The sequence below is a fragment of the Miscanthus floridulus genome, chromosome 10 (genome assembly GCF_019320115.1).
Source record: "Miscanthus floridulus cultivar M001 chromosome 10, ASM1932011v1, whole genome shotgun sequence".
NCBI lineage: Eukaryota > Viridiplantae > Streptophyta > Magnoliopsida > Poales > Poaceae > Miscanthus > Miscanthus floridulus.
The window spans coordinates 102642317-102669774 of record NC_089589.1 but is presented as its reverse complement, the minus strand read 5'-3'; the positions used below and the strand labels follow the sequence as shown (position 1 = coordinate 102669774).

General features: G+C 50.2%; 1 protein-coding gene across 1 annotated transcript; it reads left to right on the top strand.

Moving 5' to 3' along the window:
* The first annotated feature begins 4929 nt into the window (after nt 1–4929).
* On the top strand, nt 4930–5358 carry LOC136489162 (uncharacterized). Its single transcript, XM_066485875.1, has one exon. It carries the CDS (start codon nt 4930–4932, stop codon nt 5356–5358), a length of 429 nt encoding a protein of 142 aa, XP_066341972.1.
* Nucleotides 5359–27458: the final 22100 nt, after the last annotated feature.

Here is a 27458-nt window from a genome sequence, read left to right as displayed (position 1 = left end):
AAAGGGGAGACGCTGAACAGATAAGCTAGACACATGACACTTCACACACAACTGAGTAGCAACCTAAGCTCTCGGCAACCCTTTCGACCATTCCATCAGAGACTTGGGACCTGTCCCTCTCTCGATCGTTTGAGCCCCTACTATGAACCTTTTTCGATGCTAATAACACAAGCAACAACAAACTGGACGTAGGGGCATTTAGCCCGAACCAGTATAAACCTTGTGTCCTTTAGCGCACTATCCAGGCCCAACGCGCATCAATTATAAATTTACTAGCTGGTGTTTGTTCGAAACACCGACAGTTGACGTGCTAGGTAGGGGCCCTTTGCGCGTTCCAAATCAGGCATTGGATGGCTAACCACGCAATCAGCTGGGTCCTGGGCGCACACGTGCATTTCGGTGGCCTAGACTTCATTGTCACGCTGGGAGGAGAGTTGGCGCTGGCCCACGCGGCCGTCCAGTCTCCCCCATCTGCCAACTTTAGCTACCGGAGGCTTGAGGGCCAGCCGGGCGTCTTCCTTGGACCCCAGCCATCCAGGGAGGCCCCGCGCTACATCACCCTCTCTTCGGAATGCTCCACTCAGTGCGCCTAGACGGCGTTTCCATTCGGTCTCTGTAACGCCACGGCGACCATAAGCCACCTTGTGGCCCAGCGCGCGATCCCATTTCTCATGAACAACGAGTTCGTGGGGATGATCGAAAGTGTCACTGAATCCCTCCATGGCCTCCTTGCAGAAGGCCCGGGGTCGGACTCTGGTTCTGACTCCAGTAGGGGGAGCCATCATCCCTCCCGGGAATGCTTCATGGCAGAAACCTCTGAGGGACATGTCGAAAGTGCCTCTGATGAGGAGGTCACCCCAGTAGGCGACCTCGGTGATGGAGCCAAAGGGGGAGCAGCGGCCCCTCACGTAGGGGTGGAGCAGCTGAGAGCCCGAAAGTGGGAAATAGACGAGGCCGAACATCAGCTTGTTCGGGAGTACGAAAAGATCGACGCGGAGATCAGGTGCCATGGAGATGGAGGGCACGCACACGCCGTGGCCCACGACGTGAACCGAAGGATCATCACCGATGATGAAACCCTTCCCCACTTTGCTCATGCAAGCCAGAACATCACCACCATGACGGCCCTACTTCGTGGCCTTCCAGAGGCCGCGACGCCCAAGGATGACCGGGTCCACCGCGAGATTCGCACGCTACTTGAGCGTGCGGCAGCATAGCCGGAGGAAAGCTCGATGTCTCAGCGACACGAGCCTGATGCCAGCCAGCGTACCCCCTCGGTGCGTCCCGTCGGGGACGCTTCGGTCCACCAAGCATCGCAAGGTGGCGGGCAGCGTGCTGCAATCCCGGTACATCAACGTCTCGGCCACAACCACGACGCGCGCAGCACCATCGACGCCCGTAGGCACACCTACGGCGACCCAAGGGAAGGGGCCCACCGTGGCTATCATCCTCGACATGGCAGACGCTACGATAGCGGTGAGGACCGGAGCCCGAGCCCCGGCCTACCAGGCCCTTAGGCCTTCGGCCGTCACATCCTCAACACGGCGTTCCCACCAAGGTATCGACCACCTACCAACATCCCTAAGTACTCCGGGGAGACAAACCCTGGACTTTGGCTTGAAGACTATCGGCTTGCGTGTCAAGCCGGTGGTGCGGATAATGACAACTTCATTATCCACAACCTTCCACTATTCCTCGCTGATTCGGCATGAGCGTGGTTGGAGCACCTTCCATCCGACGCCATCCAGGGTTGGGCGGACCTGAGGGAGAACTTTGTGGGGAACTTCTAGGGCACATACAAATGTCATGGGAACCCCTGGGACCTCAAGAAATGTTGCTAGAAGGCCAGCAAAACCCTCCGTGGGTACATCCGGTGCTTCTCCCGACAGTGCAATGAGCTCCCTAACATCGCCGACGCTGAGGTGATAGGAGCCTTCCTGTCTGGGACAACCTGCGAGTCTTTGGTTCACAAGCTGGAACGCAAGGGCCCGCGAACCACCAAGGAGCTCCTGGACATCGCCACCAGCCATGCCTTAGGAGAGGAGGCGGTCGGAGTGATCTTCGATCGCCTCGAGGACAAGGCAAGGCAGGACGAGGGTGCCGGCGAAGGCACCTCCAATCGTTTCGCCAAAAGGAAAAACAAGAAGCAATGATGCGAGGACCCACTCGTGGATGCTGCTGACCGCAAGGGTGGTCAGAAGCCCACGGAGGGCACTCTGAACCACTTCGAGAAAATGCTCGAGGGGCCATGCCCAAACCACGCCTTCCCCATAAAGCATCTGCTCAAGGACTGCGGCCTCATGCGCAAGTTCTTGGCCGGAAGCGCCAACAAGGGGGAGCAGGGGAAGGAACCTGCCCCCACTGCCAACGACGCCGAGGAGAAGGATGGAGGCTTTCCAACGCCGGATGGTTGCCTCATGATCTTTGGAGGATCAATGGCCTATGACTCCAAATGTCATCAAAAGGTCGCATGCCGCCAAGTCTACATGGCCCAACCGGCCACACATCTCTTCCTCCGGTGGTTGGAGTCCGCCATAACCTTCGATCGGACCGACCATCTGAACGCCATCCCACATCCGGGAAGGTATCCGCTTGTCGTCGACCCAATCGTCGGCCCGAAGCGCCTCACCAAAGTTCTGATGGATGGAGGCAGTGGCCTCAACATCATGTACGCAAAGACGCTCGACATAATGGGCGTCGACCGAACGCACCTCCGCCCAGTCCGAGCACCTTTCCATGGCGTCATCCCAGGAAAGCAGGCCACACCACTCGGACAGATCGATCTGCCCATTACCTTTGGGGATCAGTCCAATTACAGGACTGAGACTCTCACCTTCGATGTGGTAGGGTTCCTCGGAACCTTCCACGCCATCTTGGGACGACCGTGCTACACGAAGTTCATGGCCGTCCCCAACTACACATGCCTCAAGCTAAAGATGTCAGGCCCACACGGGGTCATCACCATCGGCACCTCCTTCCAGCGGGCCTACGAGTGCAAAGTCGAGTGCTGTGGCCACGCCACAGCAATCGTCGCCTCCGGGGAACTCGCCGCCCTCAGGGGGGAGGTCGTCGAAGAAGCGCCCGACGCAAAGAAATGGACCGGGTCGTTTGAATCGGCAGAGGGCTCCAAGGAGGTCCTCATAGACCCTAGCAGCTCTGAGGGGAACATGGTATGCATTGGTACCACGCTCTCCTCCGAATAGGAAAGCACGCTCACCGACTTCCTCCGCGACAACAAAGACATCTTTGTGTGGAAACCCTAGGATATGCTAGGCATCCCGAGGGAGGTTGCCGAGCATACCTTGAAAATCCACCTAGGCTCCAAGCCGATGAAGCAACGCCTGCGTTGCTTCAATGAGGAAAAGCGCAGGGCCATCGGTGAAGAGATAGCAAAACTGCTTGCCACTGGATTCATCAGAGAAGTACACCACCCAGAGTGGTTAGCAAATCCTGTTTTTGTACGAAAAAAGAGCGGAAAATGGAGGATGTGTGTCGACTACATGGGTCTCAATAAGGCATGTCCAAAGGACCTGTTTCCTTTACCACACATTGACCAAAGAGTCGATTCCACCTCAGGGTGCGAAACCCTCTGCTTCCTTGACGCATACTCTGGCTACCACCAAATCGTGATGAAAGAGTCCGACCAACTCGCGACATCTTTCATCACCCCCTTTGGATCGTTCTGCTACGTCTCAATGCCGTTTAGTCTGAAAAATGCTGGAGCCACTTACCAGCGTTGTATGCTCAATTGCTTCGGGGACCTCATCGGGCGGACCATTGAGGCCTACGTCGATGACATCATAGTTAAGTCCAAACGGGCTGACCGCCTTGTCGCCGATCTTGAGCAAACCTTTGCGAAACTCTAGGCAAATTGCATCAAACTCAATCCCGAGAAATGTGTTTTTGGGTCCCCGAGGGCATGCTGCTCGGCTTCATCGTCTCCGAGCGTGGCATCGAAGCCAACCCAGAGAAAATCTCAGCCATCACAAGGATGGGTCCAATCTAGAACATAAAGGGGGTTCAACAGGTCGTAGGGTGCCTCGCCGCCCTCAGCCGATTCATCTCACACCTCGGCGAACGAGGACTCCCCCTTTATCGACTCCTGAAAAAAGCCGACCGCTTCGAGTGGACAGCCGAGACCCATGAGACGCTTGACATGGTCAAGCTACTTCTAACAAAACCCCCGGTTCTAGTTCCTCCAAGCAACGGAGAATCCCTCCTGCTATACATAGCGGCCACCACGCAAGTGGTCAGCGCTGCCCTGGTAGTAGAACAGGAAGAAGAGGGGCACGCCCTTAAGGTACAGCGGCCGGTGTACTTCATCAGTGAGGTACTATCCGACTCCAAAACCCACTACTCCCAAATCCAGATGCTCCTATATGCCGTCCTCATCACCAAAAGGAAGCTACGCCATTACTTCGAGTCACACCCTGTGATAGTAGTGACGTCATTTCCCCTTGGCGAGGTCATCCATAGCCAGGACGCCATAGGAAGAACCACAAAATTGGCACTCGAGCTGATGGATCAAGAGTGTTGGACAATGTACTTCGACAGGTCGCTAATGAAGAAGGGTGCCGGCACGGGGTTGGTCTTCATATCACCCCTCGGGGTCTGCATGAGGTACATGGTTCGGCTCCATTTTCCCTCATGAAATAATGTGGCCGAATACGAGGCACTCGTCAACGGCCTGCGCATCGCCATCGAGCCGGGCATCCGATGCCTTGACATTTGGGGTGACTCTCAGCTGGTCGTTAACCAAGTCATGAAGGAGTCCAGTCTCCATGACGCCAAGATGGCTGCGTACTACAAAGAAGTCCGATGGCTGGAGGACAAGTTCGACGGCCTCGAACTTAATCATGTCCCGAGGCGCGCCTCAACGAGGCGGCCAACACACTCGCAAAGGCCGCATCCAGTCGAGAGCCGGTGCCAATGGGCGTCTTCGCCAGTGACCAACATGAACCTTTGGTGCGCTATGAAGGGTCAGAACGGGCCAAGGATGGCCCATCTGATCCAGCCCTGAGGGCTGACCTGCCGACTGCTCCATCCGACCCCGAGGTCATGGAGCTTGAAGAGGACCTGACTGCAGAGCCCGACCCTCCGGACGACTGTAGAACACCCTACCTCGACTACCTCCTCCATGACACACTACCAACGGACAAGACGGAGGCTCGATGGCTCGCACATCATGCCAAGTCTTTCATTCTTGTAGAGGGCGAACTCTACAGACGGAGCCACACTGGGATCCTGCAGCTCTGCATCCCCGGCGAACAGGGAAGACTTTTGCTGAGTGACATCCACGATGGGGTCTACGGTCACCATGCCACGCCAAGGACCTTGGTTGGAAACACATTCCGATAGGGCTTCTACTGGCCCACTGCAGTAACCGACGCCGAGCACATCGTACGCACCTGCGAAGGGTGTCAGTACTACGCTCGGCAGACTCACCTCCCGGCCAAGGCACTCTAGATGATTACCATCATGTGGCCCTTCCCGATCTGGGGGCTCAACCTAGTTGGGCCACTCAAAAAGGCGCCCGGGGGCTTCACCCACCTGCTTGTCACCATAGACAAGTTTACAAAATAGATCGAAGCTCGACCGATCTCCATGATCAAATCCAAGCAAGCTATCCTATTCTTCCTCGACATCATCCATCGCTTTGGAGTACCGAACTCCATCATCACAGACAACGACACGTAGTTCGCCGGCAGGAAATTCATTCGATTCTGCGATGGACCAAACACATCCGGATCAATTGGGCGGCTATCGCGCACCCCCGAATGTAACGGGCAGGTCGAGCGTGCAAACGGCATGCTCCTGCAGGGCCTCAATCCCAGGATCTTCAACCGTTTGAACAAGTTCGGCGCACGCTGGGTCGTCGAAGCTCCCGGCGGTGCTCTAGAGCCTAAGGACAACTCCCAGCCGGGCCACTGGCTACACACCTTTCTTCATGATCTATGGTTCCAAGGCTGTTCTCCCAACGGACCTTGACTACGGAGCACCAAGAATCAGAGCATACGACGAACAGGGGGCCAAGGCATCCCACCAAGACGCCATGGACCAGCTAGACGAAGCCCACGACATCACCCTCCTCTGTTCGGCCAAGTACCAGCAGGTGTTTGCGATGGTACCACAGCCGATGGGTGCGGGACCGAGCCTTCAACATCGGGGACCTTGTCCTCCACCTCATGCAGAGCAACAAGGACCGCCACAAGCTCTCCCCACCCTAGGAGGGGCCATACGTCGTCGCGGAAGTACTCCACCCAGGCGCCTACAAGTTGAAAACCATCAACGGTGAGGTCTTCACCAATGCCTGGAACATCGAGCAGCTATGTCATTTTTACCCTTAAATAAACACATACTTCTTTTATCAGTTCTTGTCTTTACAAATCCCTGATCTTTAGTGACATCCGACCCCTGCAAATTGCGAGGGGTTGGACCTCGCTCGGGGGCTGATACAAATAATACAAGTATGTTTATCTTGCAAACACTTCCTGTGTTACCTTGGCAAACATTCTCTAAGTTTTCCACTCTTCCCGTAACAAGTCCTATGGGCTAGGATTTCAGGAGCAAATTCTGAGTACAACTGGTAGGACTATGGGAAACCCACACCCCAGCGGCTATGACCTCCTTGCTCACTAGCATAATCAGAATTAGTTCACCCACACTCCTAGTTTTTTGCACATGAGCCATGGGAAGGGTCAGAGAGCACCAAAACCTCTTCTACAAAAAGAGGAAGCTAAAAAACTGTTTGCCGTAACAAAAGATGAAAATTTGTTCATTCTTTGCACAAATTTCATCACGAAAAAGACTAATGTACTCTTAAATTCAAAGGTCTGTTCACTCAGGGGCTCCCCCCACAAACTTATTCAATTATAGTCTCTACCCAGCTTTGCTATGAGTACTACTACGGCCACCGCGCCACGCTCTCCATTGGCAACATCCGGCCATGTACACAGGCCAGTTCGTCTACTGCGGCCGCCGCACCACGCTCTCCATCGGCGACGTCCTACCGCTCCATGGGATCCTCGAAAGCGCCGTCATCTGCAACGTCGAGCACCACGCCGGCGACTATGGTGCCCCTCCGCCAAGGCATCCCAGGACTACGCCATCCGTCATCAGCCATAACCCCGACAACGGCGTCTGGGCGGGGGGCGCCTCCTGCTGAAGGAAGGCCGCAACGCACGATGGCAAAACCGACGATGTTCGGCACCCTCCAGTGCTCCTCCTCCTTCAGCAGCAGCGGACCCCTCCTCAGCATAGGTGACCCGCACCATCTCATCTACGTTGGATGACCTCTAGCTCGACATCATGCTCCAGATTCATGAGCGGATCTATGAGTTTTTCTCTCCCTGGCATTACCCTCTCTTACTTAGGAACCGATTCATTTGGTGGAAAGGAGGGAGAAGAGGTGGTGGCTCAGAGGCTGGCGTGGAGGTGGGACGAGAATTCCTCTTCCCCCCTATTTAAAGAAGGGGCTCAGCAGCTAAGGAAAGGCGAAAGGTTAGGATGAAAAACTCTCTGCCTTCCCCTATTCAATGCAAATGCGAAATCAATGCTGACAGAATCTGAGGGGACGCGACAGAGCCAGAGGGATGCGCTCTGTTCGACAAGACGTCGCCTGATCAAATAGAATGTCGCCTGGGCATGGCCCGCCACTAATGCGCCTCGGGCGTGAGAACCGGGGCACGCTCGCATGCAGGCAACTCTCCGCTTCCCCAGGCAAGACCATGGAACGACCCAACGATGGAACCCCCTCCAGGGGGAGCCCAATGGGCCGCCTGGGTCGATCGGGTGGCCTAGGCTAAACAACGAACGAACGACCGTTGAAAGATAAGCATCTCTATTTGCTTACTTTGAGTGTTAATTCATTTACCAAGCCTCCGACCCCAGCAACAGCAAAGGCACGGACATTGCTCGGGGGCTGCCGAGGGTATCTATCACCCTCTTCGCCCGACCCCTCCTTACGTTTAAAACCAGAAGCGTGGTGTGTGGGTATAAAAACTTTGAATACAACTGGACGAACCGCCAGACCCTACGCCTCGACGGCTATGGTGTTTTTTGTTCACCAGCATAAATCGAACTCATAGTTCCCTGCATCGCAAGCCTTGGCTACCGCCTTCCCGAGAAGGGTTTGGAGGGGTCTCCCTGTAGATCCTCCTTCAGGGAGAAGCTATCAGGTCGACTAAAATCAATCGGGCGGCTCGAATCACCGCGAGAGACAAAAACAAAAAATAGCGACTCTTATGCAGGTTGCGTCGACCTCGTCGCAAACATCAGGCCCAAACCCCGCATGGACACATCTGGTTGGAGCTTCCCATTGCTCATATCACCAAGGTAATGTTACCAAACCCCACTTTTGTTTCAATTTAGTGATACATTAAAACCATACATCCAAGCATTGCATATGCAAATCTCTGCATCTCAACGCTTCGTGTCGCGTCACGAAGTGGTAGCCGCCTCATTCAATATGAGCGGCGACCGACCGAGGTTCAAAGGCCAGCCCACAAAGGGCTCGAGGCTGCCTTGTGTCAAACAGAGCCAGGGGGAGAAAAATAGAGATGAGCCCCAACGGCCTTGCCCGACCCTACTTAGAAGCAGATAGGGACGCCTCGACCTTTCTCGTTTGATTCTAACCCTAGGCCAAACCCACAGAATCTCCGTCGAGGAGAGGCCAACGGGCCACCTAAGCCTATCAAACGGCTCGGGCATCTACGGGGAGGTGGGTTAAGAAGTAGTGAAATGCCACATGAGGGCTCTACCGATCCCGTCAGCAAATGATGGACTCAGATTTCACATGAACATACCCGATAGCGAGCTCATTGAGCGCGACACTCGAGCCATCGAGGCAAGTGTCATCAACTCAGCCCATTCGATTGTGGAAACCGAGGATGGGGTAACACGCAAAAACATGGCTGACCCCTATCAGACCCTAAAGGGCTTAGGGGTTTGAGCCGGACCGATAGACCAGGGTTCGAGCCCGCCCTGTGTCGAACAAGAGCTAGGGGAGAAAATGCAGATGAGCCTCGATGGCCTTTGCCCAACCCGCATTGAGGCGGATAGGGTCATCTCAACCTTCTAGTTCAATCTAGCCCCTCGCCAAGCCCATAGAAACCCCATTGAGGGGGAATCTATTGGAAGGCGGGGCAAGGAGCAACATAATGCCACCCGAGGGCTTTGCCAACTCTGTCGCAAAGCAATGGGATCGGATTCCGCCCAAACATCCCTGTTAGCAAGCTCATGAAGCACGTCACTCGAGCCATCGAAGCAAGTGATGTCACCTTAACCCCTCCAGTTGCGAAAAACTACTGATGGGGCGATAGTCACAAAATGAGCCAGCCCTTGACTGAATCCCCACCATGCGCGGGGGCTCGGGGAAGGCCGGACCATCAATGAGGCCGAACGTACGGTCACGCAGCGATCGCCATGTAAGGGGAACATGCGAATACAAAACGTAAGTTCGTTTCCCTCGCTCTGGTCTCTAGGAACATCTGACCCCAACAACCACAAGGGGTCAGATCTCACTCAGGGGCTAATAAAGGTACGGGTACCTCCTTTCCTTTTTCAAAAAAGTCTTTATAGCAGACCTCTTCCTCGCACCAAGACTGGCGGCAAAGTTCGGGGGAACAGATTGGTAAGACTACAAAAGGCCTACACCTAGACGGCTACAGTAATTTTGATCACCAGCACAATCAAAATTTCCCCCAAGCACCTCGGTCCCTATGGTCTTAACAAACAGAAGGGTTGATCGTGTAAATCTTTTTTCATCGCAAAAAGGGAAGAAGGTAAGACCAAACAAATGAAACAAAATTGCGAAACAAAGCCACGAATCCATTTTCAGACATAAAAGAACCGACACTTGTTCACATATTATGGATAAATGTTTATCAAACTTATTCAAATAACTACTTCCGTGGAGGGAGAACCGATTCTTTCAGCCTGTTCGCTAGGTCCCGCACAAGGGGAGTCACCGCCTTCTCCATCTCGTCCAGCTCAGCATCTTCATAGACAGGCATGAAGCCTTGGCTCATTACCTCCAGGTTGATCTCATGATCATAATGGGAACGGGTGACAGCGAAGGCTTGGGTGATCCCAGTGTGAAAGGCATCCTCCTCAAGTTGGCCCACCCGCGCCATGATACCCACGACACGAGCCGTGAATGAGCTAGTTCCACCGGCTGCTCCACCCTCAGGGCATCGATGACCACCCCGACAGCGGCTTGTAGAAGGTTGTGCTCATCACTCTCGGTCTAAAGGATCCCTCACACTTCAGTACGCTCCTTGTCCAGCCTGGCAGCGATGCTCTCGGCGTCCAACCTTCAGTTCACCGCAGTTCCAAGATCCGCCCAGAGGGAGTCGACCACCCGACGCTCCTCATCGCGCTCCTAGATGTCCCAGTCATGATCCTCAAGGGCTATGCCGTGCTCCGAACGAAGTCTTTTCTTGGTCCAGCGTAGCTCATCCTGCTCCTCAAGCAATCAGGCGATCACTTCGGCATCCCAGTCTACCCTCTGCTGCAACACTATGGACCTCTCCTTAGCCTTCAGCTTGAGGTCCTGCTCCGTCTCTAACTCCGCTAGGAGCTCGATGGCCTACTCACTGGCCACGACATCCTTCTGTAGCAGCTTGTCCCACTCCTTTCGAAGCCTGGAAGCCGCCTCCTCGTCTAGCTTCACCCTCGCCGACAAGTCCTCGAACATCCCATGGATCTCCTCCATGTCCCGACGTGCCTCGGCCTCCCACTGCTGGGCGGCAGCTAGCTGCGCTCCCACATCTCCTCGTAGTCGGGCCTCCTCGGTAAGGCAGTCCCTTTCTACCTTTTGCTCATGGAGGAACCAGGACTTGTTTCGGCTACGAGCAACGATACACTGAAAAGAAGACCGGTATAAAAAATACGAAAACACAGAAATGCGTGAAGAAAGAAGAAAATAAGGGAGAAGATCAAGTGGATACCTAGCTAGTAGGAATGAGGATTTTGCGCAAGGCACCACTGGCCTGGTTCAAGGCATTCGTCACAGCCGAGAATCCGATGTCAAGATTTTCCCACTCCAAGCTTTCGGCAGCATCGTCAAGCGAGAAAAGGGCTGATGTTGGGTCCTCGGTGGCCATCCACTGGAGCGATGGCTCCCCCACGTGGGGGAGCGGCTGCCCCCCAACAATAGGGCTAGGGGTGACCTCCTGCGGGTCCTCCCCACCACCATCACAATGCTCGAAGACCCTCCGGCCATGTCCTCCTCCATCGGGCCGACCTCGGGCGCCGCGGCCTGGGCCGCCGGTGGCATGGATTGCGCCGCTCCCTCGGGCGCCGCCATGGCGATGTCTAGCCCCGCTGGGCTTGCTGCGGTCACGATCACCACTGCCTGGGTCTCCGGTGGCATGGACTGCGTTGCTCCTGCCGACGCCATCACGACTGCATCCGGATGCGCCTGGCTCATCGGGGTTGGGGACCGTCCGGCCACGTCCCTCTCCGTCCAGCCCGCGTCGAACGCCGTCGTTTGAGCCACTAGAGGCACGAACTACGCCGGCCCCTCGGATACCATCATGGCTACGTTCGGTGGCTCCTGGCTAGGCGCAGTCACGACCACATCCGCTGACGATACTGGACTCTTGGCTGGCGGGGTTGCGCCCGCCATGGAAGACGCTGCCTGCTCGGCAACCACCATGGGCGCGGGCGCCGCTAGATCGGCCAACGAGGCCGCAGCATCGGCACCGCTCCTGCCCAAAACAAGGGCGATGTCGGGCAGCGTGGTCCGTCCTGCCTAGAGGGCAAGGCTCTTCTTGGGCGTCAGCCCCAGAGAATGGCCCATCCGCAAGAATCTACACGAAGGTGAAGGGCGTAAGGTCAAAGCGGGAAAATAAAAAGGCAGAAAAATAGGGAATCAGTGGCTTACTCTAGCGCCTTTGGGTGGCGGGAACATTTTGGGGATGAACCCCTAGACCCCCCCGACTCATCTGGGCGGGCCTGCTTCGAGCCTACCCCCTACTCCCGGGTAGGGGGCTCGTCTCCCTTATCTCCTAGGGCACAACAACGGAGCCGCCCCTCCCCGTCAATGCCTCAGGTGGGGCAACAGCACCACCCGCCTCCGTCGTCCCGTGGGGCGCGGCAATAGAGCCACCTCCCTCCATCAGCACCTCAGGGGCAGCGGCAGGTTCACCTCCTCCCACCCACCGATCCTCCGCCGGCACCCCATGTGAAGCGGTGGACTCTCCGGCTCCCACCGGCCATGAGGACGGGCTAGAGGTTCGGCCACCTCGCCGACCTCACGGACTTGCTTCCCTCCGCGTGGAATGGGAAGGGCCCCTACATGGATAGGTGGGCACTTGTCAGCATGTCCTCATCCTCCAGGACGTCCCAATCCACGTCGGTAGCTTCCTCATCATCATTGTTGTCGTCATCGTCGTCGTCATCATCACTGCTTACCTCCTCTCCTCGATCACATGCCTACTGCTTCTGTATCATCTCCTTCTTCTTGAGCTCCCATGTCCTCTTGTCCCACTCGGCCGCGGTGCGATTCGCCGCCGCCAGGACCCAGTCCTTCGGCACTGGGACCAGACTCTCCTTGAAGGAAAGTCTCCTCAACTGGTCCTGCCATCCCAAAGTTAGCATCAAGGGGTCAGAAATTCAAGCAAAAAGAGGAGCGCGGGGAAAGAAAGCTTACGAAGTCAAAAAACCCCGGTTCCGACCACATTGGGGGATGCCCTGGCACCGGATACACATGACCGAGGAGGACACTAGTGGAATCCTTCGAAGGCTCCATCACCTCCTTGATGCGCTGCGCCACCTCAAAGGGAGGAAGCGCTTCATCGACAAGCACCATCCCTTCAAACGACACTCCAGGCACCATCCGGTGCAGGGGAAGCGCACGTGCCATCAGCGGCGCCACCCTCCTCGCATGGTAGGCGACAATGATCCCCGACCCCTTCACGCCCCGATCCTTCAGAGCATGGAGGGCGGTGAGAAGGTTGGTGATGTACTTCTTCTCCTTAGTTAGGACGCCCCACTTCCACGACTCCGGGGCCTCTTCGATGAGGCGCCCTAAATACTTCGGCAGGGGGGCATTCACGTCATGCCTAACGTAAAATCACTGTGAATGCCACCCCTTGTTGGAGGTCAATAGACGCATCAATGGGTAGACACTCACTCGGGTATGGCGTAGATGAATGCTGGAACATCCCATCAGCACACTCACCTCTTTCCCCCCAACCCGCCTCTTCGACAGGCTGACGGTGAAGAAGTGCCACCACAAATCGAAGTGGGGATCGATCCCCAGGAAACCTTCACGTAGGGCAACAAATGCCGCCATATATTGGACCCCATTAGGAGTAAGATGCTGCAACTCCACCTGGTAGTAATCCAATAGCCCCCGAAGAAATCTATGCGCAGGAACGGCAAATCCCCGCTCATGGAAGATAGCAAAGGACATGACATACCCTTCGGGTGGCGATGGCTCGTCTTCATCACTAGGCAGTAGCCACCCTTCAGTTGCAGCCGACGGGTGGAGGAGGCTGCGACGGACGAGGCCCTCCAAATGCCGAGGGGTAATGCCAGATCTACCACACAGCTCCATTGAGTCGTCAGGAAAAAACATGGATGCGAGCTCGATGGCGGCTGCGACGTGGGCGTGAGCTTGACGGCGGCAACGACATGGATGCGAGGCTGACAACGGAGGAAGTACGGACATAGGAGGCTAAGGCAATTGACAGTGGAAGAGTCAGACGCAAAGGCTAGGAGGTGGAATATGGAACCCTGGGGGAAAACCCCATGGTTTTATAGGGGCAACGGATGCGAGAAGAACAACTGTTCACCTCGATCTTCGAGGCTACCATGCGCACCGCTGCATCACCTCATGAGATATGCGCCCACGATCCCTATCCTTTCCCACCAAAACCGCACTGGACGGTTCGCCTTCCCAAGCGGACTGGACTCCTTTCCCACAGAGGGGATATGGGTTAGAATGCTTCTTCTCTGGCCCACCTAGGCCTGGAACGTCCAAGGATCGGCCCAACGGTCTCAACGACCAACCCAATAGAGGATGGGCCTGTAATCAACCGGGACCTAGGTACACGAGCATCAGTAGGGCCTCGATCCGAAGTCGAGCCCCAGCCTGGCTGACCCTAGACAAAATCCCCGCGAATGGGACACCAGGGTTCCCTTAAAGCTTTCCGGTTGATGAAACCAAACCTCATAGCCTTACCCGCAAGGGTCCAAAGCACCCCCCGAGCGATTCTGTCCAAATCACCTAGGGGCTTAGGGGCTACACCCGACGGGTGCGCTCACGCGCACCCTCTGGCGAATTGAAATATCCTTCGAGCGATTCTATCCGAATCACCTAGGGGCTCGGGGGCTACTGTCGGGGACCTAATACCAGGGTACCCAATGAGGTGAGACTAATAACCATCGAACATTGATGCTTTCGGTCAGACAAGAACGCTACTACGCTTCTTGCCCAAACGACAGAAGATTGGCTCCACCTCGCCTGACCCCTAAGGGCTGGCTCTGCCTCGCCCGACCCCCGAGGGCTGGCTTCACCTCGCATGACCCCCAAGGGTTGGCAAGGGTTGGCTCCACCTCGCCCGACCCCCAAGGGCTAGATCTGCCTCGCCCGATGTCTGAGGACAGGCTCTGTCCCGACCGATGGCTGAGGGCTAGCTCCGCCTCACCCGATGACTGCACCCTGCACCTTCATGCTGACAAACACAGGGTACGATAGGACATTCGAGTCAATCACCATACCAAGGACCATGCCCTGCATGCCTGTAGGAAGGTACCATCAGCATATGATGGGACGGGTGCTTTAAGCCCTTTCCAACCTAACAGTGCTCAAATAGTGTTGCAGGCGCCGACTTTTGTCCCACGGTGTTGTAGGCGCCGCCATCAGCCCTCGGGTGTGGATACTAACACAGGCATATGACAACCACAATGGTCTAGGAAGAGACTCATGCCATCTATAATGATGGACGTAATATCACCGCGCCGTCCACTCCCCATAGGGCCATAGGCCAACACCCCTGTCCGGCACACCGCCCGGAGGGGCGGGACGGGACATGGCCACTTGCTGATCCGGTAAGGGCATGGCGTCGCCAGGACACGGGTGCCCGGTGAACGTGCCAATCCCTGACACCGTCTGGCCGTGTCAGCAAGGCTGGCTCAGCGGAAAAGGAGGGCTCAACACCTTCAAAGGGGCTTCTTGGCCCCTGGTTTTTCTCCTTTCTCCCATCTGTAACCCCTTCTCCCCCCTTGGTCTATAAAAGGGAGGGCAGGGCCCCCCACTAAAGGGGGAGACGCTGAATAGATAAGCTGGACACATGACACTTCACACACAGCTAAGCAACGACCTAAGCTCTCGGCAACCCTTTCGACCATTCCATCAGAGACTTGGGACCTATCCTTCTCTCGATCGTTTGTACCCCCTGCTATGAACCTTTTTCGGTGCTAATAACACAACTAGCAACAAACTAGACGTGGGGACATTTAGCCCGAACCAGTATAAACCTTGTGTCCTTTAGCGCACCATCTAGGCCTAACGCGCATCAATTATAAATTTACTCACCGTTGTTTGTTCAAAACACCGACAGCGACCAAGCGGGGGTTAAAGTAGGAGTTCTTAAATACACTATGAACTGGCGTGGGAACTCGCAACGATGACACGGTTCAAATTACCAGGTGGGCAGGCGACCGGATAGATGAGACAGTCAGATTACCAGGAAATACGGAGTTTTCTGGTTCTCTTTCTGATCTGCATGTTTATTTCTATTCACATTTTTTACTACACACGTAAGAAAGTCGGCCCGCTGTACATTTCATCTCATAGTTCAGTATATAGTGTCATTTGTACATTTGAAAATCATAGCAAATTTAGTGCATTTGTTCATAGTTGACAAAAGTACTTTGGCCCCATGTCATACATTAAAAACATTAATTTTTTATGTGAGTAGAACTTGCCTAATTGGCTGTGCTACAAACAGCAGCTGCACTAGCTATGGCTTCATGCATGAAGTAATACTAGTAAGGTAAGGGTACGTCTTTACTTAGTAGTTGGATTCTCGAAGTGGCAGCATCAACCACATCCTAGGGAGTGCAGTCGATCAGAACCTATGAAACCATGTAACCATCTCTAGCTACCTGCTGCCCCTCGGCTGTTGCGAGCCTATGACTACTTGGATTGGAGTGCACTACATACTTCGCTGGATGACAGAAGGTCGAACCATCTAAAATATTCACTACTCGAATACTAGTTATGATGAACGTCGTGCGGTCACATCAGAAGCCTATTTCAGCCCTGGCATCCCTGTGTGTACAAAGCTTGGCCTCACTCCCATTGTATAGCCATCTCTAGCTAGCTAACTGCCTCTCCTCCTCTGACCAAGAGAAATTGCCTTCGGTCTACCTAATTGCCCCTTGACTGCTATGAGTCCTCTTCACAACCGCACTAGGCTTTCAAGTCACAAGCGTGTCATTGTGGTCAAAAGCTCTTCTTCTAAGATGCACTTCTTGTGTCTAGCTTTCCTACGCATTCACTTTACTCTTGGAAACCGTGCAAGTTCTATATGGGAGGAGCGTCCCCTTCCCTCAAAGATTCTAAATTTTGACCAAATATATACAAAGACACTATACAGTGCAGAGTTGTGAGTAAAACTATTGCCTACGGAGTGCACTAGGTCACAACATTTGTATCAGTAGTAGTAGTCATGAGTGGCTTTTCCCTTCCATCATTTGACACTAACCGAAATCATGCTTACAGATGGCAACTAGTTACCATACCACAGATGTGTACTCTACAAGAAACAATCACAACTATTCCCCCCTCCATGTCCCTCTAGTATATTCGACGAAATGACGTTTACCTATTTCTTGTAAACCGTATTCTCACCTGATAGTCCAAGTAGCGTAAATTTGAACAGGCCAGACATGTAACTAGTTTTAATTTTTTTTGTTTCTTTAGGAATTCAATGAACATATTCATACAAAATAGGTTTCCTTGTATAACATGAGAGGTGTCCAGCCTGGTTAGATTTACAATGCTCGGACTTTCTTGCGTGTGCTATAAAATTTGAATAGCTATGTGGCTCCTTCATTAGGCATTACATCGGCACAAGACTTAATCGGATAAATTACGTTATGCATGTTTACAATACTACAGATCAGAAAGAGAACTAGAAATAAACCTGTAGGCAAAACCAACCAACAACAGCTAGGAAAGAGTAACAACATGTACTCCCTCCATACTCCCAACATAAGGAAGATACATCAAATGCAATGTGAGATACATCAAATGCAACATTAGATACATCAAATGGAACTTTATTTACTCCTCTACTCGCCGTTGGTATCATTGTCCTTATCCTTGTCCTCTTCATTGGTATTAGCATCAATGTTGTCCTCGTCAGCGGTGATGCGGTTGGTCACCTGCTCAGCATCAGCACGAACCAGGTTGCGCTAGTTCTTCTCGATGTTGTGGGCGGTGCTTATTCCCTATGTCATGACGCTAGTGCCAAAGCCATCTATCTAGCTCTGGTAGCAGGTGAGGATGTACCATGTGTTGTCCACACAATTCTCATTCAGGTAGGCTGGCAGTTCTTCTAGGACATCGATGAGTTGGTGAAAAATGAAGACGTAACTGCTCACCTTTTGCTCCCAAGGCGGGTTGAGGGTGCCCAAACAAGTGTTCTGTAGCACATGCCTAATTTTCAAGAAATCCTTACTCATGAGGCCAATGGCCCAATCATCTCTATCTCCAAAGGGATCCACTGGAGCTTCATCTTGATTCACCACGGGCACGGCGTCATCCTCCTTCCCTATGGGCATGGTGTCATTGTCCTTCACCATGGGCACAACATCATCCCCATCCCATGCGTGCTTCGTAGAAGGCTCACCCTTCACCATAGCGGTGGTTAAGAGTAAAGTAAGTTTGGAGAAGGCAACCGCACATTCCTAGCGATTTTAGATCTGTAGTGGGATGGGAGGGCTCGAGGAAGGAAGGAAAACAAGCAGGAGTTGCGGAAGAGATCTCATCGGTTAATATATCACTACTACAGAGGAGCCATTGGTGTTTTTTGGAAACAAAGAGGAGCCATTGGCGTTCAAATGTTACTGCACACGCAATGAATGTCCGACCTCTATAGGTTTGAACGCATATGACACATTGCATAGATCTTAGCTTACATTACAAACAAGTTAAAGTTGCTATAAAATTATGACAACATCCATCCAAGACAATCAAACAACATTGATCCATTTAAACATGTCATGACAGAGAGATACATCATGGAACTTTATTTACTCCTATGCTAATGACTCCAACTCCGAGAACAATGGGAACATAGGGAAGATAGTAAGGTCTACCTTTGATTTGTGGCAGAACTTTTCTGTTGTCCATGTTATATGCGACGATGTCATTTTCCACCACAACCCCAACAAATAGAAGCAAATTCCATTGTGGGTGAACCATTGAGTAGTACTCATTAACATCGTAGTAACAACAAAATTCAATGTTAGTCTCTACAAACACTTTTAGAATACTGATAGTATGCTTCAATGTCCATTTATTAGTACCATAGTCTTCAAGGATCTAGATTGAAATTTTGGACATATTGTGACCACGAACAATACATACACACAATTGACCCTGAGCTTGATGGATGGAGGGTGAAGAACCATCCGGCTTAGGAATTTCCCTCCATGTCTCTCCCTCCATATCCACAATAAGTATCTGAGGGTAAATCCCTTGAGTACCCCATAATGTGCAGGCAACCGTTAAGATACACAATTTTTAATGATCTCATTTTTTCTGATCTCTCAATTGTCACACAAGTATTTGGTCCCCATTTAGATTCCTTATAGATCCATGCTACAGTTTTAGATGAGTAGATGTCCACACCCTTGCACTCATCATCCTGCTCCTCTTCTATATATTCAATCACATTGAAGTGTGAGGAGGCTATCGGATCAGACCCCAATCGAGCCTCACAAACATAATGGATTCTAGGCGGTAGTTCCTTAAACTTCTTGGTTGCCGGATTATAGATGACATAGCAGTATAATCCATCAGCCCCTCAGCACCAGCATAGGATGAGGTCGTTGTAGATATCTGAGATAGCTATTGACGAGATCCTAACATATAAGTATGTTAAGCCTCGGGTCCAATAGTTCGCAAACAAAGAAGACCCCCTGATCGACCCCTTCAGGATCTCCTAAGGGCTCAGGGGCTATGCCCATCAGGCATGCTCGCACGCACCCTCTAGCAAAGAGATCCGACCATGCCTAACTCAACCATAGCTTCCGCTTGGGGCTCGAAGGCTTCCCCGGCCCTTGGCTCCTGCCCAGCTAATAATGTCAGCCAAGGTCCGGGCATAAGAAGACAAGCCCTAGGCTACCGATGCCTAGGGGCTCCTCAGCATCACTCCCTAGGTGTGCCCCTACCAACTGCTCCTCCAATAGGGTCATGTTCGGAGCATGACATAAGAACACAAAAGCTTCCCACCACCTCTGGGGGCACGGGGGCTTCCATTCCCACACGTCAGCCGCTAAGAAGATTCCAAAAGGTCTCACCCAGGGTAGGCCTGTCTAGGCTGACATCGTCTAACACGTAGAGTGTCAGAACAGAGCAGTCGGATGATGCCTTGGCTTCTTCCGCTCCAAGACACCTCGATGGTCCACAGCGCATCACGGCAAGGCCCTCCTAGACTTCGGCACACGTAGACCATAGACTAGAACGCTCAAACTGCCTACCCCAAGAGCAAGGCAACCCAGAGAGGGGCATCGAGAGCCCCTCCTCCACCGCATATCGTAGTCTCTTTCCTCTCCGATGAGGGGGAGACTCCACCGGTGGCGAGGCAAACTTAGGATTAGCGCTAAGCTAACCCCCACCAAACTTTCTTCCTTTACATTCTATTGTAAACCCCTAGATTTTCGGTGCTCTTGAGTCAAAGGATCATCAGCTGCTGGATGTAGGCACCGAATTGGCCCGAACCAGGATAAACCGTTGCGTCTTCTTTGCATGATTCTTGTGTTCCTAAGTCCACCCGAGCCATCGGAGACCACGTACTCTGACACAGACTCTAACAACATGCTTGCCGTGGTTTCGACACCTACGACAGCTGGTGGGTCAAGTAGGGGGCAGCGTCAAGTGTGATTCTAGCTCTATGGTGGCCGGAGCCACCTGCCTCGTCACCAAAGCAAGCGGCACCGCCCTAGACGACGGTGTCCGCTTCCCCGGTGAGTTCTCCATCGTGGCCGGTGCCTTCGCTTTGAGCTAGGTCCTCCACTTTGGGAGCATGGCCTACATCGCCGACTACCACGGCAAGCTCCGTCCATTTCACGAGGCTGCACCAAAGGGCAACGAGCCCCCAGCACCGCCTCCTCCTCTAGGACACACTCTAGACTCCACTAAGCGTTCATCAGGCTGGTCTTGTTGGGACGACAAATAACTGAAACCATGTTCATGTCATTAGTTTGCTGATACTAGGTTTCTAGTCAAGTCTTATAACTCCTGGTTTAGTTGTTATATGTTCGAGTTATGTTGCCTTTAATTTTTGGTTCAGATGATTGTACTAATAATTTCTTCCAATCTGAGGTTGGGTATTTATTCCTAATTAACATGGAGGTGCTATGCATAGTGAAGCATGATTCCTTTAGATTGCCGAAGTTGTATTTTGTCATTTTGTTCAGGCTTTTCAAGTACTATACTTGTGCTTGATACATATTTTGCTTGAGCTCTACTAAACTGTGAATGCAAACTGAATCACAATACTTGAAGTTCATATGAGACAAATGTGTTCTCATATACTCTCATATAGAGTGTACCTAGTAAAAGAACCATCAATTCTTCCTTTGATGCCTTGCAGGTAGGAGAGATCCAGTTTCACCTTGCTATTTGTACTCTCTATAAGATAGGTATTCCATGTATGACTGTGATATCAACTATTATTCGATAATATGATGGAATGATCACCTAGGACTATCATGTTATGGTTCGAATCTATGGATTTCCCTTCATGGAAATCGAGATTGTTTCACTAGGCCCTCTGGCCAACACCTTCGCTTGGTGGGCTCTGGAGTGGGCCTGGACCGCTCTTCGGTCGATACTTCGCCTGGATGCTTTGATTTGATTGGCTTTTCCTATTTATTCCTTTGCGCAAATCAATGTTGGGAAGCACTTTTTGATGTATTCTCCCATGTATTTGTGTATATGTCCTACAAAATAATAATCTTCCAAATACATGTGGAACTTGGTCAGTGGTACATGCATATGTGTTTAAGTTTGTTAATTTATGTAACACCTTTGGTGTTTTAAACACTAAAATATGCCATGTCATCATATGCATTGCACATCATCCTTGTGTTAGTGAAAACTTTGATATGCATTCACTAAAACAAGTTTACTTTTATGATTATATGTGTTGACTTGTATGGGATGAATCAAGTTCATAAACTTAGTATTAAATTGGAATTCCAAAACCCTAATTCCCAGCATTTAAATACTACCCTGGAAAACCTAATTCAAAATCTAAGCAAATTTTGGGGTTGAGCCTAAAAGGAAAAGTGTAGAGCTTGTCAATGTGTACAAAGTTGGTTTTTAGAGTTTTCAAAGTTGTTATATAAAATTTGAAGTAATTTGAAAGGGGATAAATTCTTAAAGTGTCCCCTTTTGATTTTAAACTCGCATTTTCAAATCTAGATAGAATTTGGGTATGGTTATTAAAGCAAAGTTGTAGAACTTTGAATTTGGAGCAACTTTTATTTTTGGAGATTTTTGAGTTTCCATACAAATTTGAGAGTAATTTGAGAAATGAAGCGAGTGGCAATTCGGTAATTTACTTGAACAGTGGAAGCAGGCAGCTCTCGCCGCCGGCCAGCTTCCACCGGCTTCCACGGGCGTCCGCGAGCGCCACCTCTTGCTTCGATGTGTCCGCGTTGCCGTAACATGTCGAGCGCACCTATTCTGTCGCTCTCCGCTCGCCTGATAGGCTCCCTCCCGTCGTCCTCTCCTTCCTCTGTTTTCCCATCACCGCCGCCCAGTTTTGCTCGTCGATAAAAATTCGCCGTCGATAAAGCTCCACTGTCCAATAGCTCTCTCCACCAGCTTCGCCTTGCCCCTACGCCTCGATTGAGCCTAGCCTAGCTACTGCTACCGCCCGGGATCGCCTGTAAGCCCTATTTTCGCCGTGGCCGAGCCGCCATGGCCGCCGAGCTCCCCCTCGATTTTCCTAGTCATCTCGGGCTGCTTTCTCTCCTCTTTCATTGCTGTTTAGTACTCCTTTTGACACCATGAGTCTTGAACGATTACAGGTTGATTGTTTAACCCATAGAGTTCGCTAGGACACCGCCGCGACGTCTATGCGAGCCGCCGTGACCGTCGTCGTCGTCTGCAGAAGCCTCCAACGCATCTCGGCTTCATCTAGTTATCCGCTCAAGTCGTGGTGAGCCTCTTCGTGCCAAATCCAGCTCCATCTTGATCAGTTTTGTGCCATAGTTGCCATTCCACCGTTGCGCCACCGCGGTCAGCCATGTGCGCCGCTGGTTGCCGTGGGCAGGCCGGTCGGGGTCATCCCAGGCCACGCCAAGTCCACCTATCGGTGCGACCGAGTCTGGCGATGATCTTGCGCCACCTCACCGCCATCTCTACTGCCTTAATCAGCCAGCAACGTCGCCGCCGTGTTTCCTTGCGCCGCTCGACTCGTGGAAGAAGACAATAGACAAGTCGTGTCAATTAGAGAAAGGGCAGGGTGTTGAATGAAAAGTCAGTGACTTATTTGAATAGTGTCATAGAGTGTTGAAGTACCATGGGTTAATTTCAAGATAACCCGAGGGCCTTTTTGCAAAACTATCATGTTAGCCGAGGCAGGCCGCCGTGGGTCGACCTGTTGCTTCTCTGGGCCGACTTGGGCCCAAAGGGAACCCGAGGCCTGTTTTCCTTTTTAGATGTGTTTTATTAATTTAATTAATGTACTAATTTTGTTTAATTCATAATTAAATAATATAATGAGATAAAATTATGAAAATTTTTGTGTGACCTCACTAAGATGTGAAATATTTAGGAAAAATATTAAACGTTACTTTTCAGTACATTTTGAATGTGATAAAATTTCTCAAATTAATTAATAAATGGGATTCTATGATTTTTCTGGCCTTAGATAATTATCCAAAAATTATGAAAATTGTTTTTCCACTTAGTTATCATGTGATGAGCATTCCCAAAAATTTGGAGCTCATTTGGAAAAAGTTTATTTATATCATAATGTTGAATTAATTAATTAATTAATTAAAACAAATAGTAAACCTTAATGACTTAGGTTTTGTTTGAATTTGGGATTGAGTGATGACCTTGGGTCATTTGCGTAAAATGATCCTTGGCACTTTAAGTAAGTGTTTGAGTTTATGATCAAGTTGTGATTAAGAAATGTTAATTAGTATAACCTCACTAAAGTCATTAGTGTAATCTAAGTAAACCCTAGAGAAGGTTTAATCAGTTGTTAGTTTGTAACTATACCGTGAAGGAAAGTTGTATTCAAGTTATTAACTTTTGCATCCATCGTCAAGCATCATGTTTTATATCTCGCATCATATTAAACATGGCATTGTTACTACGTGTAGTGAACGAAAGTGAGAACTTGGTAGTCAACCAAGTTGTTGAGGAAGTCAACCCACCGGTTGTGGTCGGGTTTGATATCTATAGAACATCTTCGGAACCTGACTTTTCCGACAATCAAGGCAAGCCCTGGACGCATTTAAACCTACCTTGTGTTTTATAAATTTATATCACTTTTGTTATTAATTTTTGCATTAAGTGATTAGGAGTTGAGTGGAAACCTAATTGGTGCATTACCAACCTTGTTTTCCCATATCAACCTTGTTACCAGTTTTAAATCGAGAATGCCTAATTATGCTTAGCCATGCTTAGACTGATAAAAGTCGGGTGATTACCAATCACCTGTGAGATATAAATGGATTTTTGGATATGATTGGTTATTTATGTTATCATGAGATATAATCATGTGCAGTAATAAATCTAGACCGGGCGGACTCGGTGTATGAGAGCCACAAGACATGGATGTCTTGTGAGTGGGTTCTTTCCACCTGTGTCGATTAAGAACCATCCATTGTTGAATTGCATGAGGTAAGACTTTGTAGTACTGGCCACATACTCCAGTAAGCCTTAACTCAGCTATTCTATTACGAGAATGGCTACTCGCGCACTAGGAGTGGAGAGATGGCGAGAGTAGCATGTACCCACATGGCAATGGGCTGGATTGGTGGAGTACTCTGCTCTCGGGTGGCGTGGACCCGTTCTTGTTTTAGAGAATCTAAGGGTAGGTTGGTATATAGAGGTTAGGGACCTGCATATGTCGTGTGGTTGGGAATCCCCAGCTGGGTTATAATTAGTTCGAATCGTCGTTGCTCCTCGGTTATGGAGACTCACCTCACAATTCATCATCATAGTTAACAAATGGAACTTGAGTATGATTTGAGAAAGAGTTTGATATGAAGTTCATGATCTCAATATGGATCATGTCAGCTTTATATATGATCCATATGAAGATTTAAATGTTGAAAGAAAGAATCTTGTTAGAGAGCTTTTACGCAAAAGAACTTTGATTCTTGCTAAAGCCTTACCTTGAATCCCTGAGCCTGCATTCCTGAGTCTTCTCCATTTTTACGTCGGTTAAGTCTTGTTGAGTACTTTTGTACTTAGGGTTCTTTAACCCTTATTGCAGGTGAGCCTCATGAGCATGTCTACCTTGGACCATGCTGCATGACAGTTGTTCAAATCGAAGATGACAAGTAAATGTGTGGCCCTTGGTCAGGGCACTTTAATTATGTGTTTTGTTTTATGCTACTTAGGCTACTCCACTACTATGGTTTGTAATAATAATCGTACTTGGTTTGTGAAACAACTATTTTGTAACTAAGTTATTGTAAGACTTCCGCTATTTGACTCTGATGTAAATTAATGAATAAACTGTTGTAATACTGCAATGACTCTGTAATGGATGCTGCTCGGAAGAAATCATGGATGATTTAGGTTTCCTGAGGACACCCAACAGGCTTCTTAAGTTACCAGGGACATGTGCATAGTCGTCAGAAGTCAATGGACAATGACAGATGCATGTGGGCCTTATAATTTAGGAGGTTCTGCCACAGACTGGTATCAGAGTGACCATTACAAAGTTTTTTGTAGTATTGTTTGACAAAAACTTCAAAATGATTTGGGGCAAATAAATTTAACCTGTTAATTTGGTCCAAATTGCTTCCGACTTATCTTAATTCATTCTTGCAATTCCTTATTTGATTAATAAGGCTTTATATGGTGGAGTAGTAATCTTATTATGCCCTATATAATAAGAACTATTGTTTATGTACCTTATGAGCTTTGATGCTTAAGTTTCATAAGGACGATTCATGCATCATGATTAATCCACTTGTTAATTACTTTCCCTCTTAGTTTGGGTTGAGTAGTATAAGTCCCATTCTTACTACTCTTTAGACTTTTCTTAGATTGTCTTACTATTATTAAATCTTGCTTTCTATAGTATGGCTTGTACTAAGGTAATGCCCTGTAAGTCTGTTGGACCCAAAGGAGTTCCTCATCACCAGCTTGCCCCTTAGAGTGATGGTGCTAGCAGTAGCAGCTTGAGGCCTGATCCCTAGGCTAAGATATAGAGGCTTTCAGTAGAATTAACACAGGCTACTAGAGATAGGGCCATGGATGCCATCTAGGTGGGCAAGTTACAGGATCAATTGAGGCATCTCACCACCGCTCATAAGAACTGTGAGCGTATGTTAGTTCGTATGGTGGAAGGAAGAAATGGAGCTTGGCATAGAGAAAGATATAGCTAGAGCCCGAGTTCATGAGTTAGAGTTCTATGTAGAAGACTTAGAAGAATATTATACCAATCTGCATGAAGAAGTCCATAGGCTGAACAATCTCCTAAATCCAAATCATGAGCCTCAAGTAGATGTAATGGACCCAGGTGTCATCATTATAGATGATGATGAATCTGAAGAGGAAGAAGAAGAGGATCCAGAAGAAATAGTGGTGGTCAATGAAAGTGATGATGAAGAAGGAAATGTTTCTGGAATGGATACCGATCCTGAGGTTTGATGTGATCGAGGAGAAGAGTAGAGTTGTAGTATAGTGAGTTCTAGTCAAGCTAGGTAGTCTTGCTTAAGTGCAGACTTGTGTATAAATAAGTAAACCCAATGTAATGTGTTTGTAGTAAGCTCTTTTAATAGTTCAATAAATGCTTGTGAGTAAAGTTTGGTTTGTCATGAACAGATACCTCATACTCGGGCTTTGGATATTCCTGGTTCTTCGCAAGACGAGGGTGGTGTTCCTGATCCACTACCAGTTCCGCCAATTTTGGCTAATGCTATCGTGGCACTGGTCCATGTGACCGTAGATAATGCTCGGTTGCTTCGGGAGTTAGCTCAAAGCAATCAAAATATGATGCAAGGGAATCGTGGTTGTAATCATCTAAGGCAAGAAGCTATGTATGTTGAATTCATGGATACACGACCACTAGTATTTTCCAAGGCTGACGAACCACTTGAAGCTGATGATTGGCTTCGTACAATAGAGCAGAAGTTCGACCTCATTCCATGCACTGAGTTCCAGAAGCCTATTTTTGCTGCCCAACAGCTTAGAGGTGTAGCAGGTGCTTAGTGGGCGAACCTTGTGGCCATGCAACCAGTCGGTACTCGGTTAACTTAGGCCAAGTTCCGCACTGCTTTCCATGCCCATTATATTCCAGATGGAGTTATGGCCATGAAGCTTGATGAGTTTCTTGCTTTGAAGCTAGGTGATCAAACAGTCATGCAATATATGGGCAAGTTCAATCACCTTTCACAGTATGCACCTGAGCATGTTAACACAGATGCCAAGAAGAAGAAGTGGTTCATGCGTGGTCTTAATACCAAACTTCAGACCATGATGACTACATGCACAAATGTCACGTATCATGAGGCAGTTAACATTGCTATTGCTTCAAAAGAAAAATATCGGCAGCATAAGGAAATTAAGAAGAAAAAGAGCGTGCCATCTGGGTCTTTCGGTGGCAATCAAAAGAGACAGAAGATAATTTATCATCCGGTGAATCACTACCGTCTCCTTATCGTCCGCCGCTGTTCCAAGCTGAGCAACGACCAAATGTCCATCCTGCCATAACTTACACGAACTCACAATAGACAAATGTTCCTGCTGCTCATGCTCCAACACCCCAAGGCCACAATTACCTATGTTTCAATTGTGGGAAGTCAGGTCATTTCTCTAGGGAATGTCCGTATCCTAAGCAGTACAATCCAAATTTTCAGAAGGCTCCCGGAAATCAACAACAGGGTCAAGCTCAGGACAAGAACAACAACCCAAATGCTCAGAAGGGCATAAATGAAAAGAAGACGGGGCGGGTTTTCTATACTCAAGCTGGGGAGATTCTAGAAGGGGAACCTGTGATGCTGGGTATGTT

Excerpts from the sequence above, each read along its gene's own strand:
- LOC136489162 (XM_066485875.1), top strand. The coding sequence starts at position 4,930 with ATGGGCGTCTTCGCCAGTGACCAACATGAACCTTTGGTGCGCTATGAA.